We start from the raw sequence: 15487 nt of genomic DNA, 5'->3' as shown, positions 1-15487 counted from the left end.
CTATAAACATTCACACCAAATTCTATAAGTGCAATTTGGTAGAGGAATAGCTCTGAATCTTAGTTATGGAAAAATATTTATTCCTTTTTCCTGAGGGAGGAACTGAACTTGCTAAAGAAAAATAGAAAAATTTTCCTTCTTTTGGCGAATTTTTAATCTATAAACATTCACACCAAATTCTATAAGTGCAATTTGGTAGAGGAATAGCTCTGAATCTTAGTTATGGAAAAATATTTATTCCTTTTTCCTGAGGGAGGAACTGAACTTGCTAAAGAAAAATAGAAAAATTTTCCTTCTTTTGGCGAATTTTTAATCTATAAACATTCACACCAAATTCTATAAGTGCAATTTGGTAGAGGAATAGCTCTGAATCTTAGTTATGGAAAAATATTTATTCCTTTTTCCTGAGGGAGGAACTGAACTTGCTAAAGAAAAATAGAAAAATTTTCCTTCTTTTGGCGAATTTTTAATCTATAAACATTCACACCAAATTCTATAAGTGCAATTTGGTAGAGGAATAGCTCTGAATCTTAGTTATGGAAAAATATTTATTCCTCTTTCCTGAGGGAGGAACTGAACTTGCTAAAGAAAAATAGAAAAATTTTCCTTCTTTTGGCGAATTTTTAATCTATAAACATTCACACCAAATTCTATAAGTGCAATTTGGTAGAGGAATAGCTCTGAATCTTAGTTATGGAAAAATATTTATTCCTTTTTCCTGAGGGAGGAACTGAACTTGCTAAAGAAAAATAGAAAAATTTTCCTTCTTTTGGCGAATTTTTAATCTATAAACATTCACACCAAATTCTATAAGTGCAATTTGGTAGAGGAATAGCTCTGAATCTTAGTTATGGAAAAATATTTATTCCTTTTTCCTGAGGGAGGAACTGAACTTGCTAAAGAAAAATAGAAAAATTTTCCTTCTTTTGGCGAATTTTTAATCTATAAACATTCACACCAAATTCTATAAGTGCAATTTGGTAGAGGAATAGCTCTGAATCTTAGTTATGGAAAAATATTTATTCCTTTTTCCTGAGGGAGGAACTGAACTTGCTAAAGAAAAATAGAAAAATTTTCCTTCTTTTGGCGAATTTTTAATCTATAAACATTCACACCAAATTCTATAAGTGCAATTTGGTAGAGGAATAGCTCTGAATCTTAGTTATGGAAAAATATTTATTCCTTTTTCCTGAGGGAGGAACTGAACTTGCTAAAGAAAAATAGAAAAATTTTCCTTCTTTTGGCGAATTTTTAATCTATAAACATTCACACCAAATTCTATAAGTGCAATTTGGTAGAGGAATAGCTCTGAATCTTAGTTATGGAAAAATATTTATTCCTTTTTCCTGAGGGAGGAACTGAACTTGCTAAAGAAAAATAGAAAAATTTTCCTTCTTTTGGCGAATTTTTAATCTATAAACATTCACACCAAATTCTATAAGTGCAATTTGGTAAAGGAATAGCTCTGAATCTTAGTTATGGATAAATATTTATTCCTTTTTCCTGAGGGAGGAACTGAACTTGCTAAAGAAAAATAGAAAAATTTTCCTTCTTTTGGCGAATTTTTAATCTATAAACATTCACACCAAATTCTATAAGTGCAATTTGGTAGAGGAATAGCTCTGAATCTTAGTTATGGAAAAATATTTATTCCTTTTTCCTGAGGGAGGAACTGAACTTGCTAAAGAAAAATAGAAAAATTTTCCTTCTTTTGGCGAATTTTTAATCTATAAACATTCACACCAAATTCTATAAGTGCAATTTGGTAGAGGAATAGCTCTGAATCTTAGTTATGGAAAAATATTTATTCCTTTTTCCTGAGGGAGGAACTGAACTTGCTAAAGAAAAATAGAAAAATTTTCCTTCTTTTGGCGAATTTTTAATCTATAAACATTCACACCAAATTCTATAAGTGCAATTTGGTAGAGGAATAGCTCTGAATCTTAGTTATGGAAAAATATTTATTCCTTTTTCCTGAGGGAGGAACTGAACTTGCTAAAGAAAAATAGAAAAATTTCCCTTCTTTTGGCGAATTTTTAATCTATAAACATTCACACCAAATTCTATAAGTGCAATTTGGTAGAGGAATAGCTCTGAATCTTAGTTATGGAAAATATTTATTCCTTTTTCCTGAGGGAGGAACTGAACTTGCTAAAGAAAAATAGAAAAATTTTCCTTCTTTTGGCGAATTTTTAATCTATAAACATTCACACCAAATTCTATAAGTGCAATTTGGTAGAGGAATAGCTCTGAATCTTAGTTATGGAAAAATATTTATTCCTTTTTCCTGAGGGAGGAACTGAACTTGCTAAAGAAAAATAGAAAAATTTTCCTTCTTTTGGCGAATTTTTAATCTATAAACATTCACACCAAATTCTATAAGTGCAATTTGGTAGAGGAATAGCTCTGAATCTTAGTTATGGAAAAATATTTATTCCTTTTTCCTGAGGGAGGAACTGAACTTGCTAAAGAAAAATAGAAAAATTTTCCTTCTTTTGGCGAATTTTTAATCTATAAACATTCACACCAAATTCTATAAGTGCAATTTGGTAGAGGAATAGCTCTGAATCTTAGTTATGGAAAATATTTATTCCTTTTTCCTGAGGGAGGAACTGAACTTGCTAAAGAAAAATAGAAAAATTTTCCTTCTTTTGGCGAATTTTTAATCTATAAACATTCACACCAAATTCTATAAGTGCAATTTGGTAGAGGAATAGCTCTGAACCTTAGTTATGGAAAAATATTTATTCCTTTTTCCTGAGGGAGGAACTGAACTTGCTAAAGAAAAATAGAAAAATTTTCCTTCTTTTGGCGAATTTTTAATCTATAAACATTCACACCAAATTCTATAAGTGCAATTTGGTAGAGGAATAGCTCTGAATCTTAGTTATGGAAAAATATTTATTCCTTTTTCCTGAGGGAGGAACTGAACTTGCTAAAGAAAAATAGAAAAATTTTCCTTCTTTTGGCGAATTTTTAATCTATAAACATTCACACCAAATTCTATAAGTGCAATTTGGTAGAGGAATAGCTCTGAATCTTAGTTATGGAAAAATATTTATTCCTTTTTCCTGAGGGAGGAACTGAACTTGCTAAAGAAAAATAGAAAAATTTTCCTTCTTTTGGCGAATTTTTAATCTATAAACATTCACACCAAATTCTATAAGTGCAATTTGGTAGAGGAATAGCTCTGAATCTTAGTTATGGAAAATATTTATTCCTTTTTCCTGAGGGAGGAACTGAACTTGCTAAAGAAAAATAGAAAAATTTTCCTTCTTTTGGCGAATTTTTAATCTATAAACATTCACACCAAATTCTATAAGTGCAATTTGGTAGAGGAATAGCTCTGAATCTTAGTTATGGAAAAATATTTATTCCTTTTTCCTGAGGGAGGAACTGAACTTGCTAAAGAAAAATAGAAAAATTTTCCTTCTTTTGGCGAATTTTTAATCTATAAACATTCACACCAAATTCTATAAGTGCAATTTGGTAGAGGAATAGCTCTGAATCTTAGTTATGGAAAAATATTTATTCCTTTTTCCTGAGGGAGGAACTGAACTTGCTAAAGAAAAATAGAAAAATTTTCCTTCTTTTGGCGAATTTTTAATCTATAAACATTCACACCAAATTCTATAAGTGCAATTTGGTAGAGGAATAGCTCTGAATCTTAGTTATGGAAAATATTTATTCCTTTTTCCTGAGGGAGGAACTGAACTTGCTAAAGAAAAATAGAAAAATTTTCCTTCTTTTGGCGAATTTTTAATCTATAAACATTCACACCAAATTCTATAAGTGCAATTTGGTAGAGGAATAGCTCTGAATCTTAGTTATGGAAAAATATTTATTCCTTTTTCCTGAGGGAGGAACTGAACTTGCTAAAGAAAAATAGAAAAATTTTCCTTCTTTTGGCGAATTTTTAATCTATAAACATTCACACCAAATTCTATAAGTGCAATTTGGTAGAGGAATAGCTCTGAATCTTAGTTATGGAAAATATTTATTCCTTTTTCCTGAGGGAGGAACTAAACTTGCTATAGAAAAATAGTCCTTTTTTTTACGAATTTTCAATCTAAGAATATGCTAACCAATTTGTATAACTGCAATTCGGTAGACGAATAGATCTAAATCTTAGTTAGATCTGAATGATATAAAAAATATCGCCTTCCGTTGAGACTATAGGAGAGGAGAAAAATAACACACTAAAGATTGCAGAGGAAACTAACCTTAAGGAGAAAAGCAGCTTTTGACACTAGCTTGTGTTTTGTTAATAGGTAAGCACATAGAGCTAACACAAGACACGGAAGAAGTGGCAACATTCTATGGACGGATGCTCGATCACGACTACACAGCCAAAGAACAGTTTAATACAAACTTTTTCAAAGATTGGAGGAAAACTATGACCAGCGCTGAACGGGAGCTCATTACCGATTTGAAAAAATGTGATTTCTCAGAAATTAATGCCTACTTCAAGAGAAGAAGTGAAGAAAATAAAAATAGAACAAAAGAAGAAAAACAGGTAGGCCTTTTTTATTATCAAGGTTGAGCTTATATATACCTGGACATTGACGATTAAATTATTTCTTAAATGAAATTGGAAAGGCACGAAGTGGAGAATGTGTTTGTGATGAAAGTGAAATTTGTAGCCCCTTCCTGTTTATTTTTGACAATATTTATTTTTGTTCAAAACTAGAACTCCAATCTCTAGGAATTAATTCCCGTTTTTGTCCTAGTTTAGTAATTTCTGAGAAAGTATTAAGGAAATGTTGGAGTAGGTTTTTGTATTCTACTGGAAGACTGGTTTGATGTTTATATGTTATTGTGGCTCTTTCTCTTAACTGTACTTTTTAAAACAGCAAAAAACTTTAGCTTAAAGAGCGGGGCGTTGAGGAGGAAAAGCCCCTTTCATATACGGATTAATTTCTGTTCATTTTAAGTTTTAATGTCCCTCCCTACTTGTTGTTGAAAAATTTGTTGTTTTTTTTATTAAATTAATGCCTTGAGCTCGTCTGGATTTATTCCTAGAAAAAATGAAAAAAATATTGTCGGCGAAAGCGTAAATTCTGAGAGCTGACATAATGAAACAATAATTCTTTCCCAAATAATATGAAGAAAAATCGGAAGTAAAGCTTGTAAAAATGATATCAAAGTGCCAGTAAAAATAACAAGGGGGAGGGGCCCTCTGGAAAATACTAGTCTAATGTATTCCTTTTTCTGATTTTTACCCTCCTCTCCCTATTTAACTAAATGTTATATTTTGGGAAGAGATTCATAATTTTCTGTACTGGACCACATCCATTTTTTTTGGGGGGGGGGGGTAGGGGAGAATTGACAGAAATTTCTTTTTAATAGGTAATTTCTGAATAGAGGCTTTATATGATAAGGTTAATTTCCTATAAGTTTTTTTTAAGAGCAGTTGCCGTTTTATGTTTTTTTCTGCATTGTAGATATTGAAAGTGTTTATATGTGTTTGTAAATATGTATGTTTATACATATATATTGAATGCGTTCATGCATATATTAGTAAATACATATAACTAATGTATATATATATATATATATATATATATATATATATATATATATATATATATATATATATATATATATATATATATATATATATATGTGAAATTCAAATCCATCTTATCTCATTTTTTAGAAAACAAAGGCAGAGAATGAGAAGGTGATACAGGAGTTTGGTTTTTGCACCATCGACGGCCATAAACAGCGAATTGGCAATTTCAAAATTGAGCCTCCTGGTTTATTTAGAGGGCGAGGAGATCACCCTAAAATGGGCATGGTTAAGCGACGGGTCATGCCCGAGGATGTTATTATCAATTGTTCCAAAGGAACGGCTCCATCAGCCCCTGCCGGTCATAAGTGGAAAGAAGTGAGGAGTGATAATACGGTGAGATTGGCTGTTCACACTTCTTGTTTCTAACAGAACTTCTGTTACAGAATTCATTTCTAAAAAATCTTACAGCTAAAAATATAATTTTTTTTCTAACTCAAAATTGAATGCAGTAACAACAGATAACTACAACATGAGTAAAAAGGGGTGGGTTGTTTTGTTTCCATTATTATCATAAAAATAAACCAACTTAGTTATTTACGGAATAATTTAACTAATTCAATTAATGCAGGACTAGAGGTACAAAACAAGGATTTTCCACCCCATATCCAGGTTAAATCTTGTGCTACCCTTTAGTATAGGCTGCAAGATTATGTTGAAAGAAAACTTTACAAATGCTGATCAGCCATGTACACATGCTTTTATTTTGCAGTGGGAAAATATAGTAAGGGGATGGGGATAAAGGCCATTTACTATTAACATTGTATAGAACGCCGAAGTAAGTGTAAAATATAAGAAATTATATTACACCTCTTTTTTCTTTCAAGAAAAAATCAAAAGAATTTTTGGAGGTTAGGGCACAGTCGAATTGAGATGGTATGGCGAGTTTCTTTTTGTATATTTCTGTGACTGTTTCTGTTACAAATATAGTAAGGGGATATATAGTATAGGGAATATATAAGGGGATGGGGATAAAGGTTATTAACTATTAACATTGTATAGAACGCCGAAGTAAGTGTAAAATATAAGAAATTGTATAACACCTGTTTTTTCTTTCAAGAAAAAAGCAAAAGAATTTTGGAAGTTAGGGCACAGTCGATTTGAGATGGTATGGCGAGTTTTTTTAATATATCTCTGTGACTGTTTCTGTTACAAAACGTACATCACATTTTTATCTTGTCAAGAAAAAAGGTAGGATACTAGTTTTGTCAAACTAAGTGAGTTAATTTAAGATATTAACATCGACGAATAAAAATCAGTAGTTATGTACAAAAATATATAAAGAATAAATTTGTTGTTTCATGTCAAAATGACTGGGTTCCAGTATCTCAAGTTCGGTTATTTTTGTTGGTGAATCGAAAAACTTTTATAAACTTACTTAACCCTATCTCCCTATTTTAAGATGAAAGATATCAAAATGGAAGTCTTATCATATCAAGTAGATTTTAGGATTCTTTGAAAGTTAATTTGAGATACTGACATTGATAAATAGAAATAATTAGGTACAAGAATATATAAAGAATAAGTTTGCTTAAAAAATGAATAATAGTTAAAACTATTTATAAAATGAAATAATTTTATTTAAAAAAGAACAAATTATGTAGTAGTGACACCATGCAAAAAAAGTACTCTTTCCTTTCAAGAAAAGCAACCTGTTACGGTTTAAAATAATTTTTTTAGCTTTCGCATCAAGAAAACCCTTTACTGTAAGAACTGTCAGAGTTAATTACGTTAATTTGATAAATTGTATCATTTTATACAATGTTTGAAAGTTTTCAAAAATTTCAGCAAAAATTGATCAAATTTTAAAAGTTGGTCAAAAATTTAAACTTGGTGAGCATTTTAATTAAATAAAGAACTGAATTTTTCAGCCACAGCATTCAAAAAATTTTTCTTATATGTTAAATAGTTACATATCAATAGTTAGTTGAGAAATGCGCACCACCTTTAAATTTTTAGAAATTCGAGTTAAAGAGTTCACAACATTCAAAAGAATTTAAAAACTTATTTCTCCTTTTTAGTCCATTTGTAAAACGTCGATTTTTAGTCCATTTGTAAAACGTCGATCTTTAGAAGTTTTTTTCTGTATAAAGTATTTATTTCTCTTTGCTTAAACGATTGTATTTCAAATTAGCCATTTACTCTGACCGATTACTCTAAATAGGAGAGAAGTAGAAAGTTGGATCGATGCGCAACTTTTATAGTTTTAGGGTTCTTATTAACTCTAAAAATTAACTTTTGTGCTGTATTATTTCCCTAAAAATAAATAAACTGTCATTCAGGTGGAAATTGCAATTTAAATCATATTGACTTCAAATTTAATGTGCATTAACAACTTACCAAGTAATGCCATAATACGTATATAATTGATTATCAAAATGTGAAAATTTTAATCAGTAATGAGTAAATAATGAAAAATTTGAGAATTATTGCTATAATACTCGTTAATTCCCATTAGATTGGTCATTTGCCTCTGTTTTTCTTAATTTGCTGATGATTATGAGGAAGCTAATGCACTAAATATGCTAGTTAACTGTTTTCACAATAAATGTAATACAAAGCTGGTCCTCGATTGTTTCAGTTATTAATTCGCTCCCATGTGGAACGAAATGTTTAATTTCTATTAAATATTATTAATATCTGTCGAACCTGGATCACGCTCTAGGTGTTTTGAATTTAATGCTGAGTGAAAAATATTTTGTGTTGTTATTTGTGAAACCTAGATTTGTGTCCACTTGGGAAAATATTCTAATATCTAATGGTACGTGATACAAGAAGGGCAATTTTCATGGAACTATCGTTCTGTCGACATCTTTCTAACAAGCTGCTTTTTGGCTTTGGAATTGTTGATACCTACTCAGAACTCCTGTGTTTTTAAGTAACTCGATCATTTCATTTCATTTACATGATATATTGTGTTATTGTTTGTGAAACCTAGACCACTAGACTACTAAACCTGTCTACTTGGGAAAATAGGCTAATATCTAATGGTACGTCATACAAGAAGCGCAATTTTCATGTAACTATCGTTCTGTCGACATCTTTCTAACGAGATGCTTTTTGGCTTTGGAATTGTCGATACCTACTCAGAACTCCTGTGTTTTTAAGTAACGTGATCATTTTATTACTCAGTAATTCCTATTCTATTTTTCTAGGTAACTTGGTTAGCCTCTTGGACAGAGAATGTTCAGGGTCAAGTGAAATATGTCATGTTGAATGCTGCCTCCCATCTAAAAGGTGAACGTGATTGGAACAAATATGAAATGGCGAGAAAGCTGAAGAAAATGGTTGGCAAAATTCGAGAACAGTATCAAATGGACTATAAAGCCAAAGAAATGAGGGTTAGACAACGAGCTGTTGCCCTCTACTTTATTGACAAGGTTTGTTCTCTTTCCAGTTCAAGTCCAATTCTTATTTTGAGCACAGCAGTTCTCTCACAAAAACATAAACTCCTTCACTTCCCGGAGCTCACTTAGTAATCCTTAAATTACCGAGGCAACACCGTCAGCAGTCACGCTACAGATGGCTTCATGCCAGACTACAATGCGCTACCTCCAGACAAATTTCGTTTCTTTACTGGAGCGGAAGTCTCATTAAAAAAAAAAACGACTTTAAAATAGGATTCCTTTATTTTGGGTGTGGCAGGTAGTAAAAGAATCTGTTCCGTGTCAGAGCTATAGAGTGCTGTTTCTCGGCCATGGGGATGCCCCAAATCTCTTCGTTCCTTCAACGCCATCTCTAAATGATTTTTATAAAACCCTTTCGCTCAGCTGTTCTTTACCTTATTCTTTTTCATAACGTCACTAAGTTTGTACGTATTGCCCTGGCATTTTTAAGGAAACATTCATGCTGTGGGTCACTGCTGCGCATGCAGATTTGGAATATTTTCTATTAGGGACGTGTTGCACGAGTCTGCATGCATGCACGAAACAAGTGGTTCTCTTGATAAGTATATTAGGTTAGAGCTAGTTTTGACGCTAATGCTTTTGGTATGACCTCAAGGATACTATTTACATCTTAAATTTAAAGTTATAACTTCAGATATTGAAATGAAAACCATTTTGGTAATGGTTAAAATACGTATGCCAAAGTAAACTGCCATTATGATTTATCTGAGGGAATAAGCAAAATTGAAAACGAAATAAGAACGTAATTATTGCTCCTAAATTATTGCTTCTAGAGACGAGTAAAAAAAAGAGTGCTATGTTGTGCTTCACTTAACTAATAACACCAGAAGCTCACTAAACTCCTAAGGTCACTTAACTCCTAACACCACTTAAGATCAGTTAAGATCACTTGACTCATAACACCAGAGAGCAAATCATACTCTGCCTCCATGAAAAAATTAGCTAAAACTAAAATAGCAAAGGCTACCTGAACTACTCATAAAATTTGAATGTGGTAGTAATACTCACTTTTTGTTGTCTTTCTCCCTTGCTATTTGCATAGTTCTTAAAAATAACAAAGCTTCTTGAGTGCATTATTTTTGTTCGCGCCGTCACAATTATTATCTTCTAAATAGCGATGATTTTGATGAATTTTCATAAATCTGTATTGAACAGAACTGGATTCTACCAAAAAATCCCCCAAATATCTTCGAGAAAGTGGTTTAGTACACCATTTTCCGCTAAAATATACTTGAATATTATTTTAAGCTAGCAATCGCTTGATAGAATATTTCCTCCATCAAAAACTTATAATTTAACAAACATAAAGCTGAGCTATAGCTCAAGATCGAAACGAAGAAAAATTACAATGTATATTAATTGGGAAGTCACCCCCCTTTCAGGAGTCATTCCTAAAGATTAAGGACACAAATCAACTTTAGCTGAAAGAGCGGGCGGTTGAGGAGGGGGCAATTCTCCTCATATACGGAGTAATTCCTGTTCGCTTTAAGTGTTCCTTACTTTCAGTTGAAAAAGAACTTGTTTTAGAGGTTTTAATTTTTGATCTTTTTCCAAACAATGCCAGGAAATCCATCTCTCCCTCCATAGAAAACCCCCTTTTCACGAAAAATTCAGCCATTAAAAATTCATAGCGTGTAAAATCAGCCCTCTAAAAATTCCTAGAAACAATGCTATCATCGCTCCAATGATTAATGCTACGTTTTAGAGTTGCGCTCTTATAGAGCGCATGGTAGCACTTTGTCGATAAGCCCTTGTTGATGAATTCCATCAGTTCATTGGCAATGACAAGAGGTACGCCTACAAATTTTATTGGCAATGACGAGAGGTACGCCCAAGAGATACGCCTACCAATTTTATTGGCAATGACGAGAGATACGCCCAAGAGATACACCCACTAATTTCATTGGTAATGACGAGAGATATGCCCACCAATTTTATTGGCAATGACGAGAAATACGCCCACCAATTTTTTTTGGCAATGACGAGGGATACGCCCACAATTTTTTTTTGGCAATGACGAGAGATACGCCCACCAATTTTTTTGGCAATGACGAGAGATACGCCCACAAATTTGGTTGGCAATGACGAGAGATACATCCAAGAGTTCAAAGCTCAGAGCATTGAGTAAAAAAGGATATAGGTGCTTCAGGATATACCTCCGTTTTGTCCCCGTGGTCCACAAGTTTGATTGACATATGTCTTATTGTATCTCCTTAACGGTGATAAATAAAAAAATTTCTTACTGCGCCAATCGATTTGTCCAGCTGAGTTTACTCAGGCTGTATATATATCTCAGTTTTGGCCAGAATAGTGTTTGCCTCTTTTTTGGCTATGGCAGCTGAATGGGGGGACGTTAGATAAAGAAGCCACAATTGCTGAACCTCAAGAGCTCAAGAAGAGGGTAGCTGAATTTATAGATGAAGTATCTCAACCTGTTATTTTTTATTGTAGGGAAATATGTTACTGATCCTATTCAGGTCCTGTAAATTTGCATTCTAGCTAAAAAAAAAGAAAAAAAAAAAAAAAGAGCCTAACCCCAAATCCAATGGGACTTGATGTTTAGAAAGATGTGCTTGATGGAACTCGTCTTTACCACGTGTTTACGTAATCAATTGTGTGACAATAAGCCAAGAGGCTATACCTGAAAGTATTGATCACGTTGGGGTACTTACTGGTCCTGAAGACATAAAAGCCATTAAAAAAGTAGATCGATTGCATGACAGTGGTGGGTTGTTAGCTGAAGAGGCGACAGTTACTCAACCTTAAAATCATAAGGAGCTCTGGAAGAAGATAGCTGACCTTGTAGAGCAAGTATCTCAACAGTTATTCTGCATTGGCGCGAAAAAAGAAATCCGTAAAGGCCTCCAAGTTCTGAAGAAGGAAACGGACGGCAAAGAAGTAGTAGCAGGTAGTCCACTAGGCAGCCCTAGGTGGTCCACTAAAAGCAGTTACAACATGATAAAGCAGCTATCATGCTCCCGAATGTTGATCTCGATACTAACAAAATTTTAGCTCCCTGTTAATCTTCTAAATGCAAATTATCAACTAATGAGTTTGTAATTAAGTATAATGGTGATGATTTATTGAAAGGCTTTGGTAGCACCAAATTTTGTCAGGCACCAACGGTGTCTTTGTGCGTCATAGGTATTAAAAATGCCAATCAATTGGCTCAAATTAAGTTAAAATTATGTTAAACAATAGGAGATAAGATGAAATAATAGACATGTTTTTTTTGTATTGTTCTTAAATGGAATATAATTATCAAAGTGACCTAAGTAGGCCAGGACTTACCAATAGGCCCGGGCCTAGGGACGTAGAATGCCGGGGGGGGGGGGGGAGCAATAAACTAGTACTAACATATCTCTAAGGCTAAAAATGTCATTACTCTTATCTACGACAAAATTTGTCTTTATAGTGATAAAATTTGAAAAGTCGAAAAATAGCTCCCAAATTTAATAAATTCATGGAAAAAGAAATAAAAAGTTATAATTGTAATTTTTCTGCCGCAATACGAAGCAATATTGGTTCACTGAGAGTCTGATGATTTTAGTAAAATAAAAAGTTTTCAATAAAATAATTTTAAATAAATAATTTTAAAGTTAGTAAGTTTAAATTTAAATAGAAAATTATAATTTTAATTTTTCCACCGCAATAAGAAGCAATACTGGTTCACTGAGAGTTTGATAATTCATGTAAATCTAGCTGCAAGATACGTAATTGTCATGCGCGTTTAATATTAACGGAGGGTGAGAGAGGGAAACAAATTTTCCCTAAGTCTACACCTATCTAGATTGTTTTTTTCTATCTAGAGTCTATCTATCTAGAGTCTGATGATTCATCTAAATCTAGCTGCAAGATACGTATTGTCATGCGTTTAATATTAACGGAGGGTGAGAGAGGGAAACAAATTTTCCCTAAGTCTACACCTATCTAGATTGGTTTTTTCTATCTAGAGTCTATCTATCTAGAGTCTGATGATTCATCTAAATCTAGCTGCAAGATACGTATTGTCATGCGCGTTTAATATTAACGGAGGGTGAGAGAGGGAAACAAATTTTCCCTAAGTCTACACCTATCTAGATTGTTTTCTTTCTATCTAGAGTCTATCTATCTAGAGTCTGATGATTCATCTAAATCTAGCTGCAAGATACGTATTGTCATGCGTTTAATATTAACGGAGGGTGAGAGAGGGAAACAAATTTTCCCTAAGTCTACACCTATCTAGATTGTTTTTTTTTCAAGTCAAAAAATGGTAGTATGTCAATTTCCAGAAAAAATTCTAGTGTCGAGTTGAGAAAAAAGAGCTAGAATGGGTCTCGCATCGGATTGCTTCAAAAAAAGGGAAAAAAGCAAAAATCAAAATATCATCTCTGATTAAAAAAAATATTTCTTTTTTTTGATGCAAGTTAATATTTGTCTTTTAACAGCTTGCTCTGAGAGCTGGTAATGAAAAGGATGAAGATCAGGCAGACACCGTGGGCTGTTGTTCCCTTCGTGTTGAGCACATCTCTCTGGACGAAACAAAAAATGGAAAAGATTTTGTGGTCACCTTCGACTTCCTTGGTAAAGATTCCATTCGCTACTATAATGAAATCTCTGTTGAGAAGCGAGTATTTAAAAATCTCCAAATATTTATGGACAATAAACAGCCTGGAGATGATCTCTTCGATCGTTTAAATACCACTATCCTCAATAAGCATCTCAATGAAATTATGGAAGGTCTCACGGCGAAAGTTTTCCGTACTTATAATGCTTCATTCACTCTACAAGATCAATTGGATAAGCTTACAAATCCGGACGACAGTCTCGCAGAAAAGGTAATCATATTTTATATACTGTTTTCTATTCTTTTTTCTTATTTTCATCGTTTAACACCATATGGTTAATACTAATCTAGTAAAGGACGAAAATCGGTCCATAGTAAACCAAAAGTAATTATTTTGTAAACCTATTTGGATTGAAATAAACAGCACACCATTGGAATCGCCATGGCCTAAAACCTTTTAGAGGAAATTATAGCCCCCTGGCTTGAACAAAACAAGGGAAATCTCCTTTTCCCTTGTTTTTTGGAAAAGGGTAGCACTTGGAGTAGCACTCATGTGTCCCCCCTTTTTTTTGCTCTGGCGCTAGCAGGGCACTGGAACCTCATAAAGAACTGTTTAGGGGTCATTTTAAGGAAATTGGCTAGTGCCTTTTGTAATTAACAAAACGTAATATTTAAAATAGAATCACTTTTTTGACAAAGAAACTGCATTTTCGTATATAATACGAAAAATGACGTCATACCTTAGGTTACAACCATGAGCGAAATTATAATTTAATACTTTAAAGAGTGTTCTGGATAACGATGGCAAGGTAGTTTCATTCTTTCCTAGTCTTCGCTCCAAATGAACATGGAAGGTCTGGCTAGCTTTTTCCGGTCTATGTCCAAATTAATGGTAAAGAATTAACTCTAGCCGATAGTAACCGAAGTATTAAAATAAAATGCAATTTTGGACAAAATTAAATTATCATATGCATAAAGATGCAACACGCTTATCTTTTTACAAGGTAATATAACACAAGTATCTATTGAAATGTTGGTTCTCTGGTGTATGGGGTATGGGTATAGATAGATAGATAGATAGATAGCTAGGTGTATTTCAAAAACGCGTAGGCCATATACATACAAAAATATAAATAAATAACAAACAAGCAAGGAAATTAACAACAGTACGAACACGCACAAAAAAACAGAATTCAACGCAAAAAGTACCTAATCTAACTACAAAAGAAATTAATCATATAAAACTTTTTCTTCTTATTAAAGATTTATCTATATATACTCCCACTCGAAATATTGTGGTTGGGTTACTATTTTGTAGAATACCCGGAAGCATCAAATTAATCTCATGCAAATAAATTTCCCGTAAATCCAAGAGCACCGGGCATTTCCGGAGAAAATGATCCAAGTCTTCATCATCATCTTTACAAATGGGACAAACATACCGCCTATCAGGACCAACTATCATTTTATTTTTTTCGAACGTTTTTTGCCTGTTCTGGATTGGAAGACAATTTGCCCTAAGCTGAATCCAACGACGTAGAATCATAGCCGGTAAATTAAATTTAAAATAAACTTCCTCCCCAAAACTAGGTTTTGCCTGATTATAATGTTGTAGGGTTGTAGAATCAAAAACCAGCCCTTGCCAATGCTGAATTTCCTGGCTCTCTAATATAAATCGTATCTGGCTTTCTAAATTTGTTGGTACATCACGAGAGCAAAGACCATTATTCCATAAATAAGGCATTCCTACTTTTTCTAGTAATGATTTAATTTGGGATGGCCACGAGGTTTTTAAACCACATTTCAACATCTCTTCATATGCCGCTCTTACTAGTCTATCTTCATTACTCTTAGTTAACTTCAACCAGAATCTAAGCATTAAAATATACCTACGTAGCTTTAAAGAAAACAGGCCCATACCACCTTTCAGAATCTGTGAATGAGTTGTCTGATGTAGACCAA

General features: G+C 33.0%; 1 protein-coding gene across 2 annotated transcripts in view; it reads left to right on the top strand.

The window, feature by feature from the left end:
- The window catches only part of LOC136031636 (DNA topoisomerase I, mitochondrial-like), a 71369-nt gene that overhangs the window by 47015 nt on the left and 8867 nt on the right, over positions 1-15487 (top strand). For both annotated transcript variants that reach the window (XM_065711278.1, XM_065711279.1), the window contains exons 9-12: positions 4272-4516; positions 5660-5908; positions 8728-8952; positions 13407-13796. In XM_065711278.1, coding sequence (XP_065567350.1) covers positions 4272-4516; positions 5660-5908; positions 8728-8952; positions 13407-13796 — 1109 coding nt within the window. The remainder of the gene's footprint in view (positions 1-4271; positions 4517-5659; positions 5909-8727; positions 8953-13406; positions 13797-15487) is intronic.

The sequence above is a fragment of the Artemia franciscana genome, chromosome 10 (assembly GCF_032884065.1).
Source record: "Artemia franciscana chromosome 10, ASM3288406v1, whole genome shotgun sequence".
Taxonomy (NCBI): domain Eukaryota; kingdom Metazoa; phylum Arthropoda; class Branchiopoda; order Anostraca; family Artemiidae; genus Artemia; species Artemia franciscana.
Note: the sequence above shows the minus strand (reverse complement) of the source record. Positions and strands in the feature narration are given on the sequence as shown.